This window comes from Aethalodelphis obliquidens, unplaced genomic scaffold (assembly GCF_003676395.1).
Source record: "Aethalodelphis obliquidens isolate GAN/ISIS:26980383/991018 unplaced genomic scaffold, ASM367639v1 scaffold50, whole genome shotgun sequence".
NCBI classification, from domain to species: domain Eukaryota; kingdom Metazoa; phylum Chordata; class Mammalia; order Artiodactyla; family Delphinidae; genus Aethalodelphis; species Aethalodelphis obliquidens.
Window position 1 is genome coordinate 1,368,454 of NW_020837994.1, and position 25,465 is coordinate 1,393,918.

General features: G+C 43.0%; 1 protein-coding gene across 10 annotated transcripts in view; it reads right to left on the bottom strand.

Moving 5' to 3' along the window:
- The window catches only part of C2CD3 (C2 domain containing 3 centriole elongation regulator), a 131,510-nt gene that overhangs the window by 19,255 nt on the left and 86,790 nt on the right, over positions 1 to 25,465 (bottom strand). For 7 of the 10 annotated variants that reach the window (XR_003428060.1, XR_003428061.1, XM_027083356.1 and 4 more), the window contains 7 exons: positions 20,640 to 20,778; positions 18,240 to 18,304; positions 17,186 to 17,391; positions 15,661 to 15,794; positions 10,276 to 10,437; positions 6,611 to 6,831; positions 3,782 to 4,700 (listed from right to left, as the gene is read on the bottom strand). Coding sequence is in view for 8 of the 10 variants with exons in the window: in XM_027083356.1 (XP_026939157.1) it covers positions 3,782 to 4,700; positions 6,611 to 6,831; positions 10,276 to 10,437; positions 15,661 to 15,794; positions 17,186 to 17,391; positions 18,240 to 18,304; positions 20,640 to 20,778 (1,846 nt within the window). In the remaining 2 variants the exon portion in view is untranslated. Of the gene's footprint in view, positions 1 to 3,758; positions 4,701 to 4,720; positions 5,032 to 6,610; positions 6,832 to 10,275; positions 10,438 to 15,660; positions 15,795 to 17,185; positions 17,392 to 18,239; positions 18,305 to 20,639; positions 20,779 to 25,465 lie in introns of those variants that run through there. The other 3 variants (XM_027083357.1, XM_027083361.1, XM_027083362.1) reach the window with 3 other exon arrangements.

The window sequence follows — 25,465 nt, forward strand, 5'->3', positions numbered from 1 at the left end:
AAGGCAGAGGCGGTGTATTTCCTTCAGTCACCTCACTACTTCCCTAGAGCCCCATGAGGCTGGCAGGTAGCAAGCACTGGGTGATACTTGCCGAGGGCCTGCTGGCCAAAACCTGACAGGGTAGGGGTGGGAAGGTGGCTCTAGGGCAGCATCTTAGGCTGGAAGGTGCTGCCTGGCATTGAAGGAGGGCCTGTCCTCCTGGGTGTTCTGTGCTCACATCCAGAAACGAGGGCTCTGTATAAGTAGGCACAGCTGATCCACCACCTGGACATGAGCCCTAGAAGTCGGGTGCTGTATCTTGCACTTCTCCATATCCTCTGGAGGTACCCAGTACTGTGTTGAGAACACAGTGTTCCACAAATTTGTTCAGTCAAAGCAATGATTCAGTTTAGGAGGGGACTATTTTGATGGTCTATTTGTTTCTGTTCAATAAGCAAAGTATCGTTCTGATGCAAATTGGTCTATCACTGTTCTTCCATGCTAGACTTCGAACTCGAGGAGGGCAAAGATGAGCTCTCTTTCACACTATATTCCTGTCACCTAGCATAGTACCCGAGACACAATAAATGTTCAATAAATATCTACTGAATGAATGAAATGCATCATTACCTGCTTTGGCTCAAGTCCCTGATTTTTCTACAGAGAGGTGGGGATGGAGTTGGAGATCCTGAAGGGAAAGAGCCCTTTGACCTCAGCCTTCCTCAGAGGCCCCGGTGAGGTAGGACCTATTTGCTGTCACGCTCTGACTGCTGAAGACTCAGCCTGACAGTCAGCTTGGCTGTGAGGTGCCCAGGGTGTGCTGAAACACCAAGCTCCCCTGCTCAGCCCAGCACCACCTGTCTTTCTAAGGGTCTTGCTCCAACAGTAACCTCTGTCACTTATTAGATGGTACCTTCACAAAAGTTCACACTTTGTGCCTGTTCCTTCACCTGTAAGATGGATATAATAATTGTACCTTTTGTTTTGAGAATTAAATGACATTATATATACAAAGTGCTTAGAATGGTGCCTGACACATAGCATGTACTCAGTAAATGTCAGCCCTTCCTGTCTCCCCAGTTGAGGGGGAAAAGTAACCACTGGTTCCCTCACACCTACTGAAATCTGCTTTCCATCCCCACCTCTGCACTGTCCTCCTAATGCTAAAGCCAGCGAATACATGTCAGTCCACATTGTGCTGGACTTGTCTTAAGCATCAGGGTGCTGATCACCACTCCCCGAAACCCTGCCGCTCCCATCTCTCTCGCCGGCCCTCCTCCACCTCCGCCATGGGTGCGTCTGCTCTCCCTGCCCTCATGTACTGGTGATCCTCAGGGCTCTGTCTTGTGTGTGTGGCTCTCCCTTTCCCTGTCTCCTTGCTGTTCTTGTCTGTTTCCAGAGATATCTACCTTTATAGCTGATCTCATCCTGAACTCCGGGCCTGCATTTCCTCCTGGACGTCTCACAGGCACATGTGCAAAAGAGAAATCTGCCTCTTCCCTCCAAACTGTCTGCCTTCATTTGCTATTTCCTACCTAGTAAATGACCTAACTTGTGACAGAAATCTCTCAGTCATACTTCTATTTTCCTCTTTCTCACCCTGCCCCTCTCTAATCCTCTCAGATCCCTCCTCCTTTTCCTCATCATAAAACAGTCTATGCTTTAGGTCAGACTTTCTTCATCTTTCATTATTACTGCAAGTTTCCTACCTGGTCTCCTTGCTTCTGGTCTCCACTGACCTAATCCACCCTCTACAAGGTACTGGGAGAATTTTCTAATATGTAAATCTGACCAATCATACGCTTGCTTAACATTTACTGAACACTATTTACGCACCAGGCACTATGCTAGGTAGTTTACATTGTTAATTCAATTTTCACAACAACCCCACAAGAAAACTACTGTTATTACTTATTTATTTAAAGATAAGGAAACTGAAGTTTAATCTGCTAACAAGACAGAGTCCAAGTACCTTAGCCAGATATAAAAGGCCCCTTCAGATCCAGCCCAGCTTCACCCCTCACCATCCCTCTTATCTGGGGGCTCTAACCACAGTGACTTCTGCCCACAGGCTAGGCTCCTTCAAGTGGCTACGCCTCTGCGCACACAGTTCGCTGTGACTAGAACGTTCTTGTCCCTGCCTACAGAATGGCTATTCATCTTTGAGGTCTAGCTCTACTGTCTCTCTTTCTGGGATACCTCCAGAGTTATGGCAGCTTCCACCTCTTGTTCCCTAGCATTTTGTCCATGCCTTAGAACAATAAAGGCTATTTATCACTGCCTATTTACTGTTACTGTCATTACCTGTCTCCTACCTCATAAGGGGAACTTCTCAAGGTAAGGTCTGATTCAAATCTCTGTCGTCATTACACAGCACCGGGCCTGGCAATACTCACTTTTTGAAAGAATGAGTAGTCGGGAAGGCCCGAATTAAAGCAGTGCCCTTAGGACCTGGCACATGTGACTGCTCCTCCACTGACCATAAATTCTGAGCACAACTAAATCGACTGCAGAGGCAGAAACATCAGAAGCCAGGAAGAATGAGGCCAGGAAAGAACACCGAGGCACTCTGCTTTTAGTGCTCAGCCTCTAGCCATTTCACGCTTTAAGCCTCTCCTGAGCCCATCCCCCTACCCTCAGGTTTCTCTCTGCCTTGCATCAAGAATCACATCTGTGTGGTACGTACAAATGTTCCCACTCATTTGATTTTCTCAAGAATCCTGTGAAACTGATAGCTCATTTCAATCTATATTTACTGATCCTTTCTGTGTGTCATGTCTGGGGACATGGAGAAAGACAAGGTCCTTGACCTCCTTGGGAATGTACAGTCTGGTGGGTAAGGGATTATTACCTCCATCTTATAGGTAAAGAAATCGAGGCTCTGAAAGGTTAAACTATACGCTTGATGTTACACAAGTAGTAAAAGCTGGGTCCGAAAGGTCGAAGTCAGGCCCCCTGATTTCTAGTGGAGAAAGGACTGCAAAGCACTACAAAGGCAGCCTGCTTCACCCACCAGCCCTGCAATAACCCCTGCTTATTGTTGGGATATCAGGTGAGCTGATGTGATCAGCTGGTTAGGCTACAGATGTGAGGGCTACTGATGGTCCCAAGTGGTTTCCTTTCCCCATAACATGCCCATCTGCATTTCAAAGGAGGAAGAGGGGGAATGTCAGATGCCCCTCTCCCCATCAACACTGCCATCCTGGGGGGGCTTGGGTAAGACCATTTCAACAGTGCCCACTTTCCCCTCCCCTTGGACCCATCACTTGCCTTTAAAAAAAGTTAATTAGGCAAGTCACTAAAACTCTGAGTCTCCATTTCATTACATGCAAAATAGAAATGATACCAACTTTAAAGACTTGTGTGGCCGAATGCAAAATGTACGTAAAGTGCCTGGCACACGGTAAATGCTCAATCCGTGGTAGGACTCTTCTTTCTCTATATCCTCCCCTGAAATTTCAACTGAGATTAATGGTCTCATTCCTTAGATGCAGAACTTTGCCTTCAGGTGTAAAATACCCAGAGATTAATCAGATAAATCAGGCTAGGATAGGCTAATGAATGTACTACCAACATCTAAACCCAGTACGAAGCATTATACTTCAGAGGCCTGATGATAATGGTAGAATCGTAGCACCTGATCAGTACAGGGGAGTCTTCAGCAGGAAGGGGCTCCCCATGCCCCTGAGTGCATTCTATGAGGGGGGACACTGCTCACGCTCATGCGGCTGGCCTAAGCACCGGCACCCAAAATGCCTAGAGATGGCTTAAGGGGCTACCTGGGGGAAACACCAAAGGATACAGAAGGATGCTCTGCTTCGTGGACACCTCTGACCCAGATGTCTGCTGCTTCTGCCTGATGTCAGGGCAGTTGATGGGTGGCTGCTTATGGTTTTCCCTTCTGCTCTGGGAGGCTGGGTGTAGAGGGAGCTTCTCAGAGCTATCAGCAGAGTCACTTAGCTCATCAGAGGCCACTTCCTTCTCAGCCTGGGCCTCTGGCTTGGGCTCCTGGTCCTGGCCTGCCTTTGGTGAGTGCCACCCAACACAGGTTTTGCTCTGTTGGGCTCCTGAGAGTGTCACATGGGAGCTGAGCTGAGGGCCTGCTGAGGCAGGCTCTCCAATCCTGGCCTTACAGGCCATGCCCTCACAAGGAACAATACTTTGGCTAGGAGAGCCCTGCCTATGCAAGTGGGGGTTAACAGTCCTTTCCGGGCTGGACAGAAAGCTACTTCTGACCTTGAGCTCCTCTCTGGGGAAAGGCTCTGAAGGACAAGAGGGGCCTTCCCTCTGCCCCTCATCAGGCTGAGGGCTGATGATCTCACTTGCATCTGACATGAAACTGGACCAAGGGCTAGTTTTGTCTGTCACGGTGGTGACCTCATTGAGGGCCCTGGGCTCAATGATGTCTTCTTCATAGTCCTCATCACTGTAGGCCAGGCCTGCCCTGGTGTCCTCACTGCTCTGCATTCTTGTGGTGGGTACCGTGTGCCCCAGGGCCTCGTGAAGCATTCCTCTTCCACCTGAAGTCTCTTCAAGAGTAGAGGGAGGTGGGGAGTTTCTGCCCTCATCTGGAGCTCTTGCCAATGGCAGGTCTGGAGTTGTGCTTCGTTCTTGCGTGGCTATGTCCTGAGCATCTGGGAGGGTGGTGACTTCTCTGCTTCTACTCCTCGCTTGGTGAGAACGCAAAGATCCTTGGGAGTTCCGGGTGATAGTCTGCAGATCTAAACAGTAACAGATATCACTCTTACTACAAGGTAGGGCCCCAGACCACTCAACTTTCCCACATTAGCTTCTAGTTTCAGATGTAGTCTTGCAATCAGACCTTTGAACAAACCTTAATAATAGTTAATTTGCCCCCAAGAGTCAGTGAAACTATATTCAAGGCGGTACAATTTCTAGCATTTTATTCTAATATCAGAGGACCAAAATCATTTATAGCTGTGGTTACGTCTGTGGAAACACTTTCAGAGACTATCTGCTCATGCTCAGGAATTCTTGGGAGCTGGGAGTCCTGGTAGGAATGTTCATGCTTCCATTTACTTCAGTAATTACCTATATTAAAAACCAAAATGAGAATCCACTTATTTACCTATTTGATGACAGCTATTAGAACTATTTTATTTGGAAAATAAAAGCAAAGAAATACCCATGAACCAAATGATAAGGCTGTGGAGATTTGTGAAGAAAATGGAGGCGGCATGGTGTGCTGGAAAGAGCACAGGCTTTGGAGCCAGTCAGGCTTGGGTTCAAATCTCTACTGTCACTTGTCAATTTTGTGGTTACGAGCAAACTATCCTGAGTCTGTTTATCTTTAAAATGTGATAAAACACCACCTTTTTCACAGCGTTATGGTGAAAAATATATGAGATAAATAGGCATACATTGTGTAGCACATATATAGGCATTCAGTAACTCCTTTCAAAATTCATCCTCTCCTTGTGAAAATCAGTTCTCCTTCCGTCATCCCCTTGCTTAGAACTCCCCTTTTTCTTCCAGGATAAAGATTAAACTACTAAGCTTGCCTTCAAGGCCCTTCGGCTTCAAGCCTTTGATTCTCCTCACTCTCCTCTTTTAATATGACCTTTAAAGGGATTCTCCTTATCCACTCTCACCTCCACCCCAGACAAGCCTCCCTCTGTTTTGCTCTTATGCTTTCTTTCTGGGGGGCAGCTTCTTTGGTTGACTATAGAATGCATGCTTGATGAAAGCACAGACAATGCCTGTCTTGTCCACCACTGTATCCTGCCAGAACTAGTGACACAGTAATGCCTGGCACAGTTGGCTCAATAAACAGTAAGTGGAAGCCAAACACAGAGTACACTTCTGTGGTCCTGGCTACCAAAAGGTTAGGTATCTGGGAGAAGAGGGCAGGAAGGTTTGTGTCTAATATCAACCATGGTGGCTTGCTTTCCCTTTAAAGAGAAAAAACTGAACTTATTCATTCCTGTGTAGAATCTACACATTCTGCTTGAGAAAAATGATCCCGGGAATTCCCTGTGCTTTCACTGCTGAGGGTCCGGGTTCAATCCCTGGTCGGGGAGCTAAGATCGCGGTGTGGCCAAGAAAAAAAAAAATCTCCCTGAATGATATCAATACAGTCAAAGTGAGAACCACCACTTAAGGGGGCTTTTCAAGGGTAGACTATGGACCACCAACACCTAGAATCATCTGGGGTGCTTGCTAAAAGTGTAGTCTTCTGGCCTCTGAGAATTAAAATCTGAAATATGTTTGTAGCTGAGTTTTTCTGAAAATAGAGTGGCACAAGTTCACGAACTGCCACTGAAGAACTCATCTAATCCATTCCCCTTTTTCTGGTTGGGGAAACTGAAGCTCAAGAAGGGAAAGGGTATGCTCAGAGTCAAACAGTTAAGTCCGTGCCACAAACCCACCAAGGACTCGACTTGGGTCCCCTGCCTCTCAGTCCCATGTTCTTTCCATTGCACATGTCCCAGTGCCATGCTACTACGTCTCTCCTTTCAAAAGGAAGACAGTAAATAAGTAAGTAAGAAAGATGGTGAAAGCTGTTGGTCTCTATTTGCCATAAAGACTTGTCTGAAGGCACACGTTCAAATGCTTTTTGAATAAGTACCCATGACCATAACTCCTCATCAGGAGCGGCCCTGAGCCATACCCGTGATTAACGAGCTGACTTGCAACACCAGGTTATTGGATTTCTCCAGGATGCAATGGCTTTCGGGGTCTAGGCTGCTGGCTCCTGGCCGAAGATGGTCCCCCTGACTCTCTTGGCACTGCGAGATGGCAGTATGGGTCTGAGGACTGAGGGGAAGTAAAGGCTTGGTGAGCTTCTGGCTGAAGTACTGCTGGATCTGATCTAGCTCACTCAGATTCCTCCTGCAAAAGAAGAAGGGGAGAAGAAAAAAGGGTCATTCACTGGGATTATGAGCATCTTTTATGTTCCTCTGACCTTCCATTGCTTGAGCTAGGACCTTAGCATCTCTCACTTGGTCTATTAACAGCAGGGCCCCTCTCTCTCCAATCCACCAATTCACCCTTCACCTCTCTGACTACAATTCCACTGCCGGGGACAACATTTTCCCCCTCTATCTGGCTAATGGGATTCCTCTTCTGATGTCCAGCAAGTATTCTACCTCCTTATAGGGAACCATTCTTATCATCATTCCAGTCCTCACTTCCCCTTACTCTGGACTAGCACTGACCTCTGCTACCTTTTAACCATTCCTGATGGAATGGTTCAAGCAAGTGACCTTCAAGCAAGTGACCTCTTCCAGCAAGCCTTCCCTGACTCTCTAAGTTGGTTTAAGGGCCTCTCCTCTGTGCTCTAGTCTTTCTGTACTCTTCAACCATATCATTTGTTTGTTTCACATCAATTTCCCTTGATGTGATGTGAACTCTGTGCTGGTTCCTTTACATCTACTGCACCCAGCACAGTGCTTGGCACAAAATAAATGAATGCTGAATGGATAAACAGACATGAATAAACGGGCTTTACAAAAATCTTCTATTCAAAAACCTTTAATTGGGGCCCATTCATTCTTACTACTCCAAGGAGAAATCACACCAACTATTACCACCTTCACTTGCATAGGATTTTACGTTTTATGCTTTCAAACACATTACCTTGTTTAATTCTCATCCAACCAGATGAGATCAGTAATTACTGTTTTACAAATAAGGAATGTGAGGGTCAGAGAATTTAAGTGATTTGTCTAGGGTAAGAAGTAGCATGCAGCTACTCAGAAATTGGAACTCCAAGACTTATGCTTTTTCCATTATAGTACATGGGCTCTGTCCCAACTGGGTTCATTTCTGCCTCACACCCCTGCAGGCTAGAACCCGAGTTCAAGCTGCTCCCTGCTCTGTCCCTGTCCTATTCAGGGGGGCAGCTCGTATTTCTCCTTTTCAAAGTCCATTGCCCCAAGTCATTAGGCCACCTCTCCCTTAAACTTCTTCACTCTTGGCATCTAACCTTCTGCCTTAGATTTTCCCTTAGTTTTCTCATTATGTGTTAGTTTAGTTTCCCTAACTAGGCCATGCGCGTCTGGTAATAGAAGATAACATCTCAAACTTCTCTATTTCTCTAGTATACTCAGTGTGCCTGGCACAACTTGCACAACGCAGACACTAAATAACTGTGAAGTAAACAGAAAGTCTTTCTATCCTTTTGTTAAGAACAGTCTGCATATCTTAGAGTCAAACGTAAATTAAATGAGAGGACAAAGCTGATCCTTATTCTATCACTAGAAGCCACAACTCTATCAAATCATAGTGGATTTACTTAGGTGTCTATATCTGGGTTTATGCCACATAGATAAATACCTGTAGCAGGAACATGCAGACAAATGTCAACTTGGTGAAACTTTAGAAAATATGCAAACCCAACTGGCCTCGTCAGAGGTTCTGGGTATAGAACCTATTAACACCTAGCTGCAAATTCCTCATTTGTGGGAAAAGTTTGGTAATACTTGCCCTGCAGGCCTCACAGGATTGCTGTGACTCAAATGAAACACTGCTTTAGGGCTCCATGAACCCAAGGAAGTAATGCAAAATTGACATTATCTTGTTTCATCTCTGTTTCGTAGAGAATTTGTCTACGGCAGTGGTTCTCAAAACCTGGCTCTAGGACTGGCAGCATCAGCATCACCTGAGAAGTTGTCAGAAATGCAAATTCTCAGGCCCTATCCTAGACCTACTGAATCAAGAACTGTATGGGTAGGTCCCAGCAATAACTGTTTTAATAAGCTCTTCATGTGATTCTGACACACACTGAATTTTGAGAACCACTCCTCCAGGGCAGTGGTTTTTAGCCTGATGGTTTTAGCTCCAAGGGGATATTCGGCAATGTATGGAGACATTTTTGGTTGTCACAGCTGGGAGAGGGGCGCTACTAATATTTAGTGGATAGAGACCAGGGATGCTGCTAAATATCCTACGATGCACAGGACAGGCCCCCACAGGCAAAATATCTGGCCCAAATGTCAACAGTGCTGAGGCTGAGAGAAACTGCTCTAGGGTGAAGGAGAGTTTCTTTCTCTCCTTCCTCAGTGGGTGCTAAAGTATGTCAATTGAATGGACCAATAAAATGCAGCCACACTGTTGATGGTTTTACTTAGCCTCCAATCTCCAGCATCTTCCTAGAATGAGAATCTGAAAATATTACTTTCTTATAAGTTTGAGCAATTTCCCAGTCTATAGCATGACTGCTCAGTCCTTTCTAACCCATGTCCCACCAAAAAAGATTTGCCAATCTTTCATTCTGAGCTTGTTTTATGAAATCAAATAATAGATTAGTTTTTTCAAAAAATAAAATCCTTTTTTATATTTGTTTCCTCAAACTTTACACATTCTCTTCCTCCCGACCCCATCACTTTCCATTTGAGAATCACTGTTGTAAAAGTGCAAACTCTTGGCCTGACATTCAAGGCCCTTCAAGAACTGACTCCCACACAGCTTGCCCTGCTCCCTACATCTTATGCTCAGCCTCACCCTAACTGCACTGCTGGTATCTCCCCAAACTGGGCTTATTGTTTCATGCTCCTGGCCTTAGCACATTTTTTTTCTGCACAGAATGCCCTTCATATTTGTTGACTTGTTCCTTTAAAGACCAGTTCAAATGTGACTTCTTTATATCTTTCCATGTACCTTATCTTACTCATTCCTCCATGTATCCCTGGCCAGGAAACCTGGAACTCTTATCATACATGGTTATAATTATAATGGCAACATGGCTGTCTCCTCTGCTGGGAATGGCAGAACCAGGATTGGAAATCAAGTCTATCTGACTCTGGAGCCAAGTCCTTTCCATTGCACCACACTTCTTACTAGGTAATCCAGGGGCTGATCCAAATGATCTCTAATGGTCCTTTCAATTCTCACAGTGCTTTTCTGGCTTAGATGCTGACTAAACTAAGAAAGAGATAGGGAAGCATTAACAGGACAGATGCTGGTCTGGAAGAATCCAGTGGCTGTGAGGATAAAGACAGTGAGACAGCAGGCAGGATCAGGCTTCATAAATTGTACAGTAGATGTGAGGGTGGTTATTATTAAGTTTGATGACCAATCTAAAGTTTCTATATTTATAGATGGACCAGAAATATAGCCCCCTGAAGGACTGGAAGGCCCCAAGCTGAGACAGATTCATCTGTGAGGAATCCTGTGAGGCTCCAGGTCCACTTCGAAGCTAACATACACGAAAGCCCTTGCTAAACATCCCGGAGCGGTGGTAGCTGATAGAAAGCAGTACTGCAGGTTGCCTTTGCCCCTTCACCCTGCGCTCCACTATGGTTCCCTGTGTCTTTACTCAGCAGAGAGCCTCACCTGAGGGAAGTCAGAATGGAAGTATGGGAGGAAAAGGGTGATGTGGTCAGTTTGTCATCACTTGGCAAGATTGCCTCTCCCTGCTGCAGGGATTCATGGAATCGGCGGATGTTCTGCACATGCTCTTCATGGCGTGATGCCTTGCTTCTTGTGGTACTGCTTCTATCAGGAATAAATGGGGGCAAAATAAATTCCCAACCAATGAGAAAACAAACAATAAATTCGTGACAACAAACAAATCACCCTCCTGACATGGTACCGCAAATCCATCCCCACTACCACAGTTCTGGCTTCATCGACTCAATTGCTTGGATTATAATCATCTCCTGAAAATTCTGTCTTCAGTCTTATTCATTCCCCTTTTATAAATTCTCTACATTATAGCCTCAGTGATTTTTTAAAAACACAGAACTGAAATAACAATAACAACATTTATGGAGTCCTTATTATGTGCCAAGCACTGTTCTAAGCATTCAACATATACTAACCTATTCAATTACTATCATTCCTTTCTAGCTTTGGCTTCTCTTTTTTTATCTTTAGAACAAATTTCAAGTTCCTTAGCATGGTATTCAAGAACTTGATCCCAGCAATAATCATCTTCTTTTTGTTTTTAATTAATTAATATTTATTCATTTAAAAATTAATTAATTTATTTTTGGCTTAGTTGGGTCTTAGTTGTGGCACGTGGGATCTTTCGTTGTGGCACACGGGCTCTTCATTGCGGTGCACAGGCTTCTCTTTAGCTGTGGCGCGTGTGGGCTCCAGAGTGCATGGGCTCTGTAGTTGTGGCACATGGGCTCTCTAGTCGTGGTGTGCGGGCTCAATTGTCCCGCGGCATGTGGGATCTTAGTTCTCCAACCAGGGATCAAACTTGCGTCTCCTGCATTGGAAGGCTGATTCTTAATCACTGGACCATCAGGAAAGTCCGTTCTTCTTTTTAAATAACAGCTTCATTGAGATATAATTCACATACCAAAGAATTCACCCATTTAAAGTGTACAATTCAATGGATTTTAATATATTCAGAGCTGTGCAACCATCAGCACAATCAATTTTAGAATATTTTCATCACTCTAAAAAGAAATCCTACTCCTAACAGCCATTACTCCATACTTCCTCCTCTCCCCTGACCCTCCACCCAAACCTCCCAGCCCTACGCAACTGCTAATCTACTTCCTGTCTCTACAGATTTGCCTATTCCAGATATTTTATATTAATGGGATCATACATATGTGATGTTTTGTGACTAGCTTCTTCCATTTAGCATAATGTTTTCAAGCTTAATCTATGTGGTAGCATATATCAGTACTTCATTCCTTTTCATGGCTGAATAATTTTCCATTGTATAGATATATCACATTTTGTTTATCTACTTATCAGTTGATAGACATTTGGGTTGTTTCTAATTTTTGGTTATTAGGAATAATGCTGCTACAAACAATCATGTACAAGTTTTTGTGTGGACATATGTTTTCATTTCTCTTGGGTATATATATAGGAGTGAAAGTACTGGATCATATGGTTACTCTATGTTTAACCTTTTAAGGAACTGCCAGACTGTTTTTCAAAACAGCTGCACCATTCTACATTCCCACAAGCCATGTATGAGGATTCCAATTTCTCCATATCCTCCCCAACACTTGTGATAATTTGTCTTTTTGATTACAGCCATCCTAGTGGATGTGAAATGGTATGTCATTATAGTTTTCATTTATATTTCCCTGATGGCTAATGACATCAAACACCTTTCATGTGCTTATTGGCCATTTGTATATCTTCTTTAGAGATATATCTATTCAGATCATTTGCTTATTTTTTTTATTTTTTTGCGGTACGCGGGCCTCTCACTGTTGTGGCCTCTCCCGTTGCGGAGCACAGGCTCTGGACGCGCAGGCTCAGTGGCCATGGCTCACGGGTCCAGCTGCTCCGCAGCATGTGGGATCTTCCTGGACCGGGGCACGAACCCGCGTCCCCTGCATTGGCAGGCGGACTCTCAACCACTCTGCCACCAGGGAAGCCCCATTTGCTTTTTTTTTTTTTTTTTTGTGGTACGCGGGCCTCTCCCCGCTGCGGCCTCTCCTGTTGCGGAGCACAGGCTCCGGACACACAGGCTCAGCGGCCATGGCTCACAGGCCTAGTGGCTCTGCGGCATGTGGGGTCTTCCCGGAACGGGGCACGAACCCGTGTCCCCTGCATCGGCAGGCGGACTCTCAACCACTGCGCCACCAGGGAAGCCCATTTGCTTATTTTTAATTGAGTTATTTGCTTTATATTATTAAGTTGTAAGAACTCTTTATATATTCTGGATACAAGTCTCTTATCAGATCTGTGATTTGCAAATATTTTCTCACATTCTGTGGGTTGTCTTTTCACTTTCTTGGTATCGTTTGTAGAAGGAAAGTTTTAAATTTTGATGAATCCAATTTATATTTTCCTTTGTTGCTTCTACTTCTGGTGTCATATCTAAGGAATCATTGCCTAATCGAAGGTTATAAAAATTTACTATGTTTTCTTCTAAGAGTTTTTATAGTTTTAGCTCTTATATTTAGATATAGGACCCATTTGGAGTTAGTTTTGTATATGGTCTGAGGAAGGGGGTCCCACTTCAGTCTTCTGCTTGTGGATATCCAGTTGTTCCAACACATTTCTTGAAAAAAGACTATTCTTATTATTAAACCATCTTGGCACGTTTGACATCTTGGCATCCTTGGCACATGGGTTTATTTCTGGATTCTCAATTCTATTCTATTGATCTTTATTTCTATCCTTATACCAGTGCTGTATTGTTTACTGTAGCTTTGTAGTAAGTTTTGAAATTGGGAATGTTTTTCTTCCTTTTCAAGATTGTTTTGCCTATTCTGTGTCCCTTAAATTTCCATATGAATTTTAGGACTAGCTTGCCCATTTCCATAAGGAATCCAGCAGGGACTGTGATATAGGGAGTATGTTGAATGTACAGATCAATTTGGGGAACTGATCTTAACAATATTAAGTCTTCCAATCCATGAACATGGGATATCTTTCCATTTATTTATAACTTCTTTAATTTATTTCAACAATGGTTTATAGTTTTCAGAGAAAACGTTCTGTACTTTTTTGGTTAAATTTATTCTTAAGTATTTTATTCTTTTTGATGCTATTGTAAATGGAATCATCTTTTCAATTTCTTTTTGGATTATTCATTGCTGATGTACAGAAACACAACTGATTTTGTATATTTTAAAAGTTTCTCAGTTTGGGGGTGTGTTGCAGGGAGGGATAAATTAGAAGGTTGGGATTAACATATACACACTACTATATATAAAACAGATCACTGGGAATTCCCTGGTGGTCCAGCAGTTAGGACTCTGTGCTTCCAATGCAGGGGGCACAGGTTTGATTCCTGGTTGGGAGACAGATCTTGCATGCTGCACAGCACGGCCGAAAAAATTAAAAAATTAAAAAAAAAAAAGATAACCAACAGGGACCTACTGTATAGCACAGGGAACTATACTCAATATTTTGTAATAACCTATAAGGGAAAAGAATCTGAAAAGGAATATATATATATATATATATATAAAATCACTGAATTACTGTGCTGTACACCTGAAACTAACATGATATTGTAAATCAACTATACTTCAATAAAAATAAAAATTTAAAAAAATTGTAAGAAATTAAAAAGTGTCCCCATTTAAATTTCTAATATGGTAAAAACTGATAGCTATAACCTACAGAAACAAACCTCTTTGAGGTCATCAATAATTTTTAAGAGTATAAGGGGGTTCTGAAGTGGAAATGTTTGAGAACCACTGCTTTATTAAAGTATAACTGGTATATAATAAACTTCACATATTTAAAGTGTACAATATGTATTTTAACATATATGTACCTCTAAGGAAACCATTACCACACACATTAAGATAATGAACATATCCATCACCCCTAAAAGTTTCCTCCTGTCCTTTGTAATTCCTCCCTCTTTCCCGCTCCATTCATCCTGCCTTATCCCTAGGCAACCACTGATTTTCTTTCTGTCACTATAGATTAGTACACATTTTCTAGAATTTTATATAAATGGAATCATATACAATGTACTCTTTGTCTAGCTTGTCTCTCTCAGCATAATTATTCTCTCAGCATAATTATTCTGATATTCCTTTGATTGTCTCACGGATTGGCTATGGTCAACGTAACACCTATAAAATAGATATTGGGATCTAGGATTTCACATACACATGGGATCCCTTCATGCAGAGGGCAGAGGCTCTCTTCATGTGGTAGGAAAGCTACATAACACTGAAATGGGTCTTTGAGTGGCTAAGCAGTATTAGAGTATCTTTCTTGGAATAAAGGGTCTACTCAGTAACTGCTGCTGTAGGAGTGGCTTGTATAAGATCCCTTGCCTTCTCCCTGAGGTAGAGAGAGAGACAAGGAAAAGACTGATGGAGGCAGGGGAATGCCAAATGACACTAGGGCCTGAGGGGAATGGGGTGGAAAGAAGCAATCTTAGTCTTAGATTCTACCCTTTGACAGGATGGAATATGCTCTAGTCCTGATATCCATTTGCATATCCACAGTTGGCTAGGTGAAAAGGGTGGGCCAACTGCTTTTCACAAAATAACCTGGCATGTAGGTTTGGGAGGGGAAGGGTCATGATATGTTTCTCACACAGCTGATGACTGATTTTACGGATGAAGGTTAAGGCCTCTGAGGAAAAGAGAAAAGAGTCCCTTGCACTGAAGCTACCCTTTTTTTTTTTTTTTTGCGGTACGCGGGCCTCTCCCCGCTGTGGCCTCTCCCGTTGCGGAGCACAGGCTCCGGACGTGCAGGCTCAGTGGCCATGGCTCATGGGCCCAGCCGCTCTGTGGCATGTGGGATCTTCCTGGACCGGGGCACGAACCCGTGTACCCTGCATTGGCAGGCGGACTCTCAACCACTGCGCCACCATGGAAGCCCGAAGCTACCCTTTTGATAGCAGTAAAACTTCCCTTTTTTTTTTTCTAAAAAAATATTTATTTATTTATTTTTGGCTGTGATGGGTCTTATTTGCAGCATGCGGGATCTTTCATTGCGGCACGCAGGCTCTCTAGTTTTGGCATGCAGGCTCAGTTGCTCTGCAGCACGTGGGATCTTAGTTCCCCGACCACGGATCGAGCCTGTATCCCCTGCATTGGAAGGCAGATTCTTAACCACTGGACCACCAGGAAAGTCCCTAGTTTCTATCTTATAAAAACTCTTTTCATAGGATCTTGGGGTTCCCAGGGGTATGAAAGAAGGTCAATTGTCTTTCCCTGTCTCTCATTTCTTCCTCTAATAAAGGAAAGAGAGAAATGACAAGCTAGTTTGCACACTTCCACTCTTGACCCCATTTCCTTCTATCATAAAGAAATCACTCACCTCCCAGGAGAGGAGAAATCAACCTCCTTTGATGAGGTGTGAACAAGTTGTTCTGGAGTCTGTCCTGCAATGCAGCCAGGGAATGCACCATACATATCAGAGGCAGGGAAGGAAAAGGTACTATATATTGGGATCTGTAGAAGCAAAGAGAAAAATAGCACACTTGTTGCCACAAATCCTTTTGGAAAAAAGCAGTATAAATAAATTTGTAAAATTTATCGTATGCATATAATTTATTATTTTCTATGTATTTGAACACTGTACTAAGCAAGGTACATGCATTTTCTCGTTTAAACATCACAATCTTATGAGGTAGGTACTATTATTATCCCCATTTTACAGACTACATTATCAGACTGCTTTTTTTAATTTTTAAAAAACATTTAATTAATTAATTAATTTTTGCCTGCATTGGGTTTTTGTTGCTGCGCGTGGGCTTTCTCTAGTTGTGGCAAGCGGGGGCTACTCTTCGTTTCAGTGCACAGGCTTCTCATTGTTGTGGCTTCTCTTGTTGCCGAGCGCGGGCTCTAGGCACGCAGGCCTCAGCAGCTGTGGCTCGTGGGCTCAGTAGTTGTGGCTTGTGGGCTCTACAGCTCATGCTCAGTAGTTGTGGTGCACAGGCTTAGCTGCTCCATGGCATGTGGGATCTTCCTGGACCAGGGATCAAACCCGTGTCCCCTGCATTGGCAGGCGGATTCCCAACTGCTGCGCCATGAGGAAGCCCTCAGACTGCTTTTTAAAGGCTGTTTTATTTTTATTTATGCTCTTGTTTCCTCCACTAGTTTGTGAACTCCTGGCTGGACATCTTACATTTTCCTTACATGTGAGGATAATCTGGCTGTGATATTCCTTGTCTCACGATTACCAGGGTTGATGTAAAGAAAAGACCCTCCTATATGGGGACTATTTAAACTCTTTGTCATTTTTCTCACACATGCATTTATTCACTCATTCATTCATTTGATATTTACTGATTCCCACTTTACCAAACCCTGGGCCAGGCATGCGTGACAGACAGATGAGTAAAACACAGTCTTTGCCTTGATAGAGCTCTCCTATCTGGGACAGCCTGGGAAAGTCTCCTTTCCTTTACAGTTAAACTCCCTGAAAGAGTTGTCTGTACTTACTATCATCAATTCCCCTCCTCCCATTCTCTTTTAATTTTTTTTTAATAGACCAATGATTTTAATGTAACAGAGTTTTTTTTAAAAAAGTTAATCCAATGTGGTTTCAGATTCCACACTGCAACTAATCTTACTTTATTTAAAAATTGAGATTTAATTCACATATTATAAAATTCACCCTTTGAAAGTGTTCAATTCAGTGGTTTTCAGTATATTCAGAATTGTGCATCCATCACCACCATGTAATTCCAGAAATTTTCACCCCAAAAAGGTCATGAGGTCATTATGAGACACAAATGTATTCTGTATGCTGGAAAGTACCAAACACATGTAAATTATCTTCTTATAGGTTTTGCTCAGTAGAACCCTTACTGGTTAAGGACGTGAATCAGGATACATACCAGTGATCCTGAGGTCTCCATCCCACGTCTTGCTTGCCTTTCTTCTCTGAAGTGCATCAAACTCTCCAAAGGGGAGATGGCAACTTTTATCTGCCCTTGGCACTCTCCACTGAAGTCTGTGATGTTGTACCAGCCACAGACAAACTGGAAGCCAGAGAGAAGTGGGGAGAGGTCCACTGAGGCAAAGCCAATCACCCTCTCCTCACCTGTGGGGGAAAGAGAAGAGCTGGGCAATGTGGCTGGGCATGTCCTGCCACTGAGATTCGAGGTGGCACACAGAGAAACTGATTTAGAGGATGGGAAGGTTCAGTGATTCCACAATCAACAGAGAAGACAGATAATGAGGATGAGAGACTGGCAACCACAGCCTGCTTTCTAACTACTGTAAGTTCCCTTTTTGTATGGCGGGGAAAAGCTGGCAGGGTTGAGTTCTGTCCTCTTGATATAGGCAACTAGAAAACACCCCTTAAACATAAGAAACACTTGTTCTTTTCCCTATGTTATCACGTCTCACTGATTTTCCTTAGGGCAGTGGCTCTTGAAAGAAATCATTTGAAAGACCATCACCCTTGGAATTATGAGGGATTTGCATTTTCTTATTTTTACTTGTCTGTATTTTCCAAATTTTCTATAACATACATATGTATTATATTTAATTAAGAACAAGAGACATAATTCACCAAAAAAAGGACAAATAACCCCCTAGAAAACCAGTACAGGGTGCAAAATGAGCTTGGGCTATGGCTGCTCAGTTTTTGTTTTTTTTTTTTTGGCCACATTGCACGGCTTGTGGGATCTTAGTTCCCTGACCAGGAATTGAACCTGGGCCACAGCAGTGAAAGCTACGAGTCCTAACCACTGGACCGCGAGGGAATTCCCTCAGGCCGCTCTTAATGACAGAGAGCGAGTAATCTGTGGGATTACCTCTAACATACATATGTGTTCCCAGAACCATCAGTGCCATGGTTTTACTTGGTTAGAAAAAGAAAAGGATTGGCAAATTGTCAACATGGTGTGAACTTATTTTTACAACCAAGTAAGACAGAGTTCATACCTCCTTTATGCCAAACTTTGAAGACCAGAGTTTGTCGTGGATCCAAAAGAAGCTCTTTAGACAGCCTATTAAGAAAAACAACCACCATAGATTAACTGTGTAGGAAGCTCCTCTAGTATGAAACTCAGACTTGAAGAACACCTTATAGTTGAAAAACACTTTTCTACCATTTTCATTTCATGCTTATGATGATCTTCTAGGATATATTTTTATCTTCACAGTTAAAAGGAGGGAATAGAAGCTCAGAGAGGTGAAGTAACGAGGAACTTGTCAAGACCTAAAAACAAGCAACCGTGATGTAGTATTCTTCCCCCTACCCCCCTACCCCGTTTTATTGGAGCAGGTAAGGATTCTTCTTATGCCTTGTGGTGGTGCGTGGAGATGGTGAGAAGAGAGGAAAGAGTGTTTATTGAGTACATACCTTGGGCCAGCCACGGTGCCAAGTGTTTCTTATACATGTAATCTACACAAAAACCTATGACATGGACATTATTATCCTTGTTTTACAGATGATGAAGCTGGGCTCAGAGATGTGAAGTCAGTTTTTCAAGGTCACATAAGAGTCAGTAAGTGGCAGAGCTGTGATTTGAACCCCAGTTTGCCTGACTCCAGAGCCACACTGTGCAGAGGCAAGGCACCAAAATAAGAAAGTACCCAACTTTCTTACCAGGTTAAAGAATTCAATGTGGAATTCACTGAGCACCTCTAATATATTTTATATGAAGTGAATTGTATAGTTTTAAACTACAAAGCAGGTACCCTTGCTCCAGGTGAGCAAGATGGAGAACCAGAAAAACTAAGAGACTTAATTTCCTTCTCCAGACTCCACTGGGGAACTGAAGAGAGCCAACTTCAAGACCAGTGAGAGGCACTGTGCTAACTTGGAACAAATACTGTGTCAGAGATTTGAATTCTAGCCGGGGGTCAAAATATCCACCTCTGAATTCTAGCTCTCCTAGTATCACCTGAGTGCCCCTGAGCACTCAGTCTCTTTGAGCCCTGATTTTCCTACCTGTTAAACGGGATATTATTATCTACCTACAAGGTTTCTACGAGGATCAAATGAAACAATTTTGTGATAAAGAAATTGCCAACAGCACCATCATTCATTTTTCTTCTAATCTTGTCTCTGTTACCAACAGACTATGTAACCTCCTTGGGCCACAGTCTCCGCAACTGTATAGTAAGGGGATGAAATGAGGTGATTGTTCATGTTGCTTTAACAAGTTAGTAAAGTTAGGTTCTGAATGAACAAATCACCCTCACTTAGAAGCTCAGCCCTCTGGTCACCTATCTTTTGAGGCAGATTTGATATTTCAGTACTGGCCACTATGGCCAGAATATCTATAATTTCCAGTAGCTCACCATAGACAGTACTGAGTTGTCACTGTAGTTATAGCTCCTGACTCAAGTCAACCACTCAGATTTCACAACACTGAACATGTGAGCAACTGCTGAGACTCGATTAGGTACATAAACACTGTGAGAAAACAGTAGATCAGATACCATGTGGCATGGCTGGTGCTGGTGGACAAGAATTAAACTTTGCAAAAGGTGATTCAGTGTAAAGATAATAGTAACAATAATTAGTAACAGAATCCCACTTTTAATGATAATGCAACAGGTAACAGAAGAAAAGGGAGGAGAGCCTGGTACCACAGCAGTGGGCCTCTGTACCAGCCCCTGACCTCCGAGCTGCACTGCCACATGGTTGACAGGACTCCATCTCCCCCTTTTTTTGAGCTTCCAAAGGAGATCTGTCATTTGTTATGTACCTACCACGTACCAGGAGGTAATTTCCCTAAATGTCATGTAATTTGGACCTCCTAATAACCCTGTCAAAATTACCTCCACTTTACAGATGAGGAATCTGAGGCTCAGAGATGTTATGTAACTTGTTCACACAGCTAGTAAATGACACAGATGGGGTATGAGGCCAAGTCTCTCTAGTTCCAAGCCCTGGTTCTTTCCACTGCACCAGAAATCTTTTCCAAGAATGTATAATCCACAGCCTTTCCTGAGATCAGTCCTCTCTGCCTTCTTCACCTAGATAGCTTGCATACATTCTTCCACACTTAGCTGAGGGGTCTTCAGGGACTGTCTTAATCGATAACCTTTAATTCCCACTGCCCAGAACAGAGCAGAGCATATAAGAGCAAAATTATTCACTGAATAATTTTTGAGTTGTACTGAGCAGAGTTAAAACACACCACAACAAAACCTTTAAACCACCACTAGCTGTGAATTCATAAGCATTAGGATTAAATAACTGTTTGATAAGGAAAGCATTCTCCAACTCTGCTCAATATTGTTGTGTCTGTTACATTCCTCACTCTGAATTTGTCTCTTGGAACAAAACGCAGATTTTGGAAGGCTGATGGAACATCATAAAATACAAACCTTGATTGCTGTTGAAAATTCCAGATGGGGGAATCTGTGTTTTCAACCACTGGGGTGTAGATAGGAGATGGCTCATCAGCTGTTGTGAAGGATACACAACAACTGGGTATTGATACTTTCCTCTGTGTCAAGGGGCTCCCTGAAATAGAAAAGAGTGGAGTGACTATACTTTAGGGTACCAAAAAGAATGTGTTGGAAGCCTCTCATTATACAAGTACAAGAAGAACCATTCTTAGCTCTCTCCTACCTTTGGGTCTTTCTTTGAGCTATTCCCTGTGTCTGAAATGTTTCTGCTACTGAAACTGTTATTTCAAGGTTCAGTTCATAAATACTACCCAGCAAGAAACAACTTCTTCCATCTCCTTGTACTCTGTGGGATGATGGAAGATATTGGATTAAGAGGCAAAAGACAGAACTGCAAAGAGCCTGGACTTACAAGTCAGATGATCAATGATTAGCTCTGCCATACACATTCTGTGTAACCTTGGGCAAGGCCTATCTAGGCCACCACTTCCTCAAATGGGGCATATGATACACCTCCTCAAATGTTGTAAAGATTAAAAATAAATAATAGTAGGTAACACTTATATAACACTTACTATGTGCCAGGCACTATTCTAAGAACTATACATGTATTAACTCATTTAATCATTACAACAAACCTATGAGGAAGATATTATTATTATTGCCATTATATAGATGAAAAAACTGGGGTACAGAGAGATCAAACAGTTATTAAGTGGTCACACATTTACTAAATGGTAAACTGAGAGTCAAATTCAAGCATTCTGGCTCTAGAGTCCAAGCTCTCAGCCATTGCCTGTATTGCCTCCACTAGAGTTAAATGAATGTAAAGCACTGAGTACTGTGCTGATGCTAATTTTACAAGATCAGGTTTCCAGTGTGGGAGACTCAGTCATTTATTTTCTCTTAAAACAATGTAAAATGAAGATGGATGACAATACTAGATAGTCTAACTCAGCTGTCCAACAAGATAACCACTAACCACAGGTGGCTATTTTACTTTAAATTAGTGAAAATTAAATAAGATTAAAAATTCTGTTTCTTAGTTACACTAGCTATATTTCAAGCACTCAATAGCTACATGTGGCTAATGGCTACCATACTGGACAGTAAAAATGTAGAACATTTCCATCACAGTACAAAGTTCTTTTCGACAGTGATGAATAACACAGACTCTACATAATGTAGTAGACTCTATACATTCCATAAGATCCCTTTCAGCTCTAAAATGATATGACTCAGGATTACAGACGAAGGAAAGAGAAAGGAAAATAATAAGTATGTCTTAAATATTATTTACGTGATCCAGAGGAACAAATTCTGTATGTGGACTCTAAATGGTTTGTCTTCTTTCTACCTGACTAGCTCAAGGCTTCCCCAAATGCATACTCCCACTTTACTTTGTAGGTGAAGTTAATCTTTTTTTTTTTTTTTTTTTTTTGCAGTACGCGGTCCTCTCACTGTTGTGGCCTCTCCCATTGCGGAACACAGGCTCCGGACGCGCAGGCTCAGTGGCCATGGCTCACGGGCCCAGCCGCTCTGCGGCATGTGGGATCTTCCCAGACCAGGGCACAAACCCGTGTCCCCTGCATCGGCAGGCGGACTCCCAACCACTGCGCCACCAGGGAAGCCTGATGAAGTTAATCTTTGAGGTTCCACCCTGCTCCTTCTCTGATTGCTCCTTTCAGTAACTACTCTTCCAAAGACCCCAGGCTGTCCCTGTGGACAGAAAATCCGAAGAACACATTTGTACTGAGGAATGCTGATTTTTACTCCCCTCCACAAGCAGTGTAACATTTAATAAGTAGCCTTTAAAAGACAGACTCTAGGGCTTCCCTGGTGGCGCAGTGGTTGAGAGTCCGCCTGCCGATGCAGGGGACACGGGTTCATGCCCCGGTCCGGGAAGATCTCACATGCCGCGGAGCGGCTGGGCCCGTGAGCCATGGCCTCTGAGCCTGCGCATCCGGAGCCTGTGCTCCGCCACAGGAGAGGCCACAACAGTGAGAGGCCCGCGTAACGCAAAGACAGACTCTAGTACCTTCTACTCTGAGAAACCTCTCTCGACTCTCTAGGCAGAATCTCTGAACGTTATACCCCCATCATTAGATCTCTCCAACTTCAACATTCTTTAGGGAAACAGAAGTGCCTGCAATTTTGCTTTGCTATGTTTTCCTCAACCAAAAGAATTTCCATTAGAGTAGAACAATTTTTTTTTGTAGTTTTAGTTAAGTGCTTTTTAAAAAAAAAATTATTTTATTTTTTATTAAAGTATAGTTGATTTACAATGTTGTGGCAATCTCTGCTGTATAGCAAAGTGACTCAGTTATACACACACAGGCATTTTAAAAAATATTTTTTCCATGATGGTTTATCACAGGATATTGAATATGGTCCCCTGTGCTCTACGGTAGAACTTTGTTTATCCATCCTACATATAATAGTTTACATCTGCTAATCCCACATTCCTAGTCCTTCCCTCCCCCCCCCCCCTTCCCCTTGGCAACCACAAGTCTGTTCTCTAATTTGTATTAGAGTAGACCAATTCTTTTCAAATTTTCCCACCAAAGTAACAACTTCTAGAGACAAAGTAAATACTAAAATCTGGAGCATTGGGGTTCTTGTTGCCTTGAAAGAGCAACAACACACATGACATCTATTAACAGGCTTGTATTTTATCTAAAATTTCATGAGGATTTTACATTATCTTCCTTACTATAGCCCTATTTGTTTAAACTAAAAATGATATTTTCCCCCCAAATCTTGGTAAAAAATTTACGTCATGTTATTTAACATCGTGACTTCTAACAACCAGACCAGATGGCATTACTTTTTAGTCCCTCTTACTGGGGATAATTAATAAAGAAAGAAAATGGGTGATGAACAGAGACAAAGGAGTGGAGATTTTGCAAGGAGGCCTTGGGAAAGAGAACTGAAGAGGAGGAAGAGGAATGCTAGCCTTAGAAGTGAGAGCTGGTAGTGGCTGCGAGGCAGGAGGGAGCTGAGGTGTGTGCAAGAGCTGTCAACAAAGCAGGACCCGGAGAAAGGCTTAACCAGCAGGCAGAGAAACACTAAGATACACAGAAGAACTACAGGAGGAACAAAATAAAACAAAAAACCACTGGCTAATACCTGGCAAAACCAGTTTACAAGCATATTCTTGAAAGAGCAGGAAAAAATGATTCTAATAAAATGGTAGTAAGCAAAGAATAGTTAATGGAAATCAATAATATAGCACCCGTCGTTACTAATGTAAAATGTACAGAATAGCACTAATGGTACCTTTATCTAGTGAGCTATCTTCTTAAAAAAGTTTTATTTTTGTGAAACTCAACAGTATTACATGGACTGACTTGCTCAGCATCCACCCCCACTTTTACTGTATTGTATTCCTTTATTGTAGAGATTGAAAGGGTCACAGACTCTTTTGTGCTAGAGTATGGATACAAATTGGTCTCTATCTGTTATATGCCATTACAACAGATCTGGAAGGCAGACGTGAGGCAGAGGACATGTTCCTTTCCCTTTTGCTTTTACTACTAGCAAGGATGACAGAGTTTTCTGCTCCAGGGTTTGGTCCCTGAGGCCCCAGAGGCCCGATGTCAATAGTGCTGATGAGAGTTTCCGATCACTGGGCTGCAGTGTTGGCACTGTATTTCAAATTTAAAAGATCTACTGGTTCTCTCCTGAAAGCTTAGCCTAGAGCCCACTCCCTGAGCCCTTCCAATAACTTAAAGTACCTTAATAATCTATATTAAACTCCTCTCTGTTTAAAATGGCTGGAGTGGGACTTCCCTGGTGGCGCAGCAGTTAAGAATCTGACTGCCAATGCAGGGGACATGGGCTCAAGCCCTGGTCTGGGAGGATCCCACATGCCGCGGAGCAACTAAGCCCTTGCACCACAACTACTGAGCCTGCGCTCTAGAGCCCGTGAGCCCCAACTACTGAGCCCATGTGCCACAACTACTGAAGCCCACGCGCCTAGAGTCCGTGCTCCACAACAAAAGAAGCCACTGCAACGAGAAGCCCGCACACCGCAATGAAGAATAGCCCCTGCTTGCCGCAATGAGAGAAAGCCTGCGCGCAGCAATGAAGACCGAACACAGCCAAAAATAAATAAATAAATATATAAAAATAGGTAAATAAAATGGCTGGAGGGAGTTGTTTCCTGTAACTGTACTCTCCCTGACACAGCTTCCATCTCTCTCTCAATCTCACCTCTCTCTCTCTGTCTCTCATTTTCCTTAGTATTAATAGGTCTCAAGCTTCTCAACTGATTTCTTCCAACAGAATGTCATAAATCCTCACAGCTAGGGAGAGATAATCTGCCTCTATACTGACAGCTTCCATAGTATTCTACAATAAACTGTGTGTGTTTGTGTTTCCCTCACTAAACTAATGCACAAAGTAGGCCCACGGCCCTTATTAAAGGTTTGCAGACTCCCTGCTGCCCTTTGTCTACAGATGACTGCCAGGGTTGGAGAAGAGAGAGAAGCTGCCTTGTGTGTGTGCCGTGTGCGCCAGCAGAGGACAGCAGCATCTGCTCAGGAAAGCTCTGAGAGAAATCAGCAGAGAGGACCAACTGTAGTTCTGAGACAGGACCCCTCGGTTCTGGTGTACTCTGCCACTGATTTACTGTGACATATTGGGTACTTCATTCTGGCTCTCTGGGCATCAAGTTTCTTCATCAGAAACATGTGCTCTCACATTACTTCCTACGATAAAATTCTATGATTCTAGATATATACCAATACTACTCAGATCTCTCTCTCATACCTCAACCCCCCCTTTTAAGGTTCGTTATT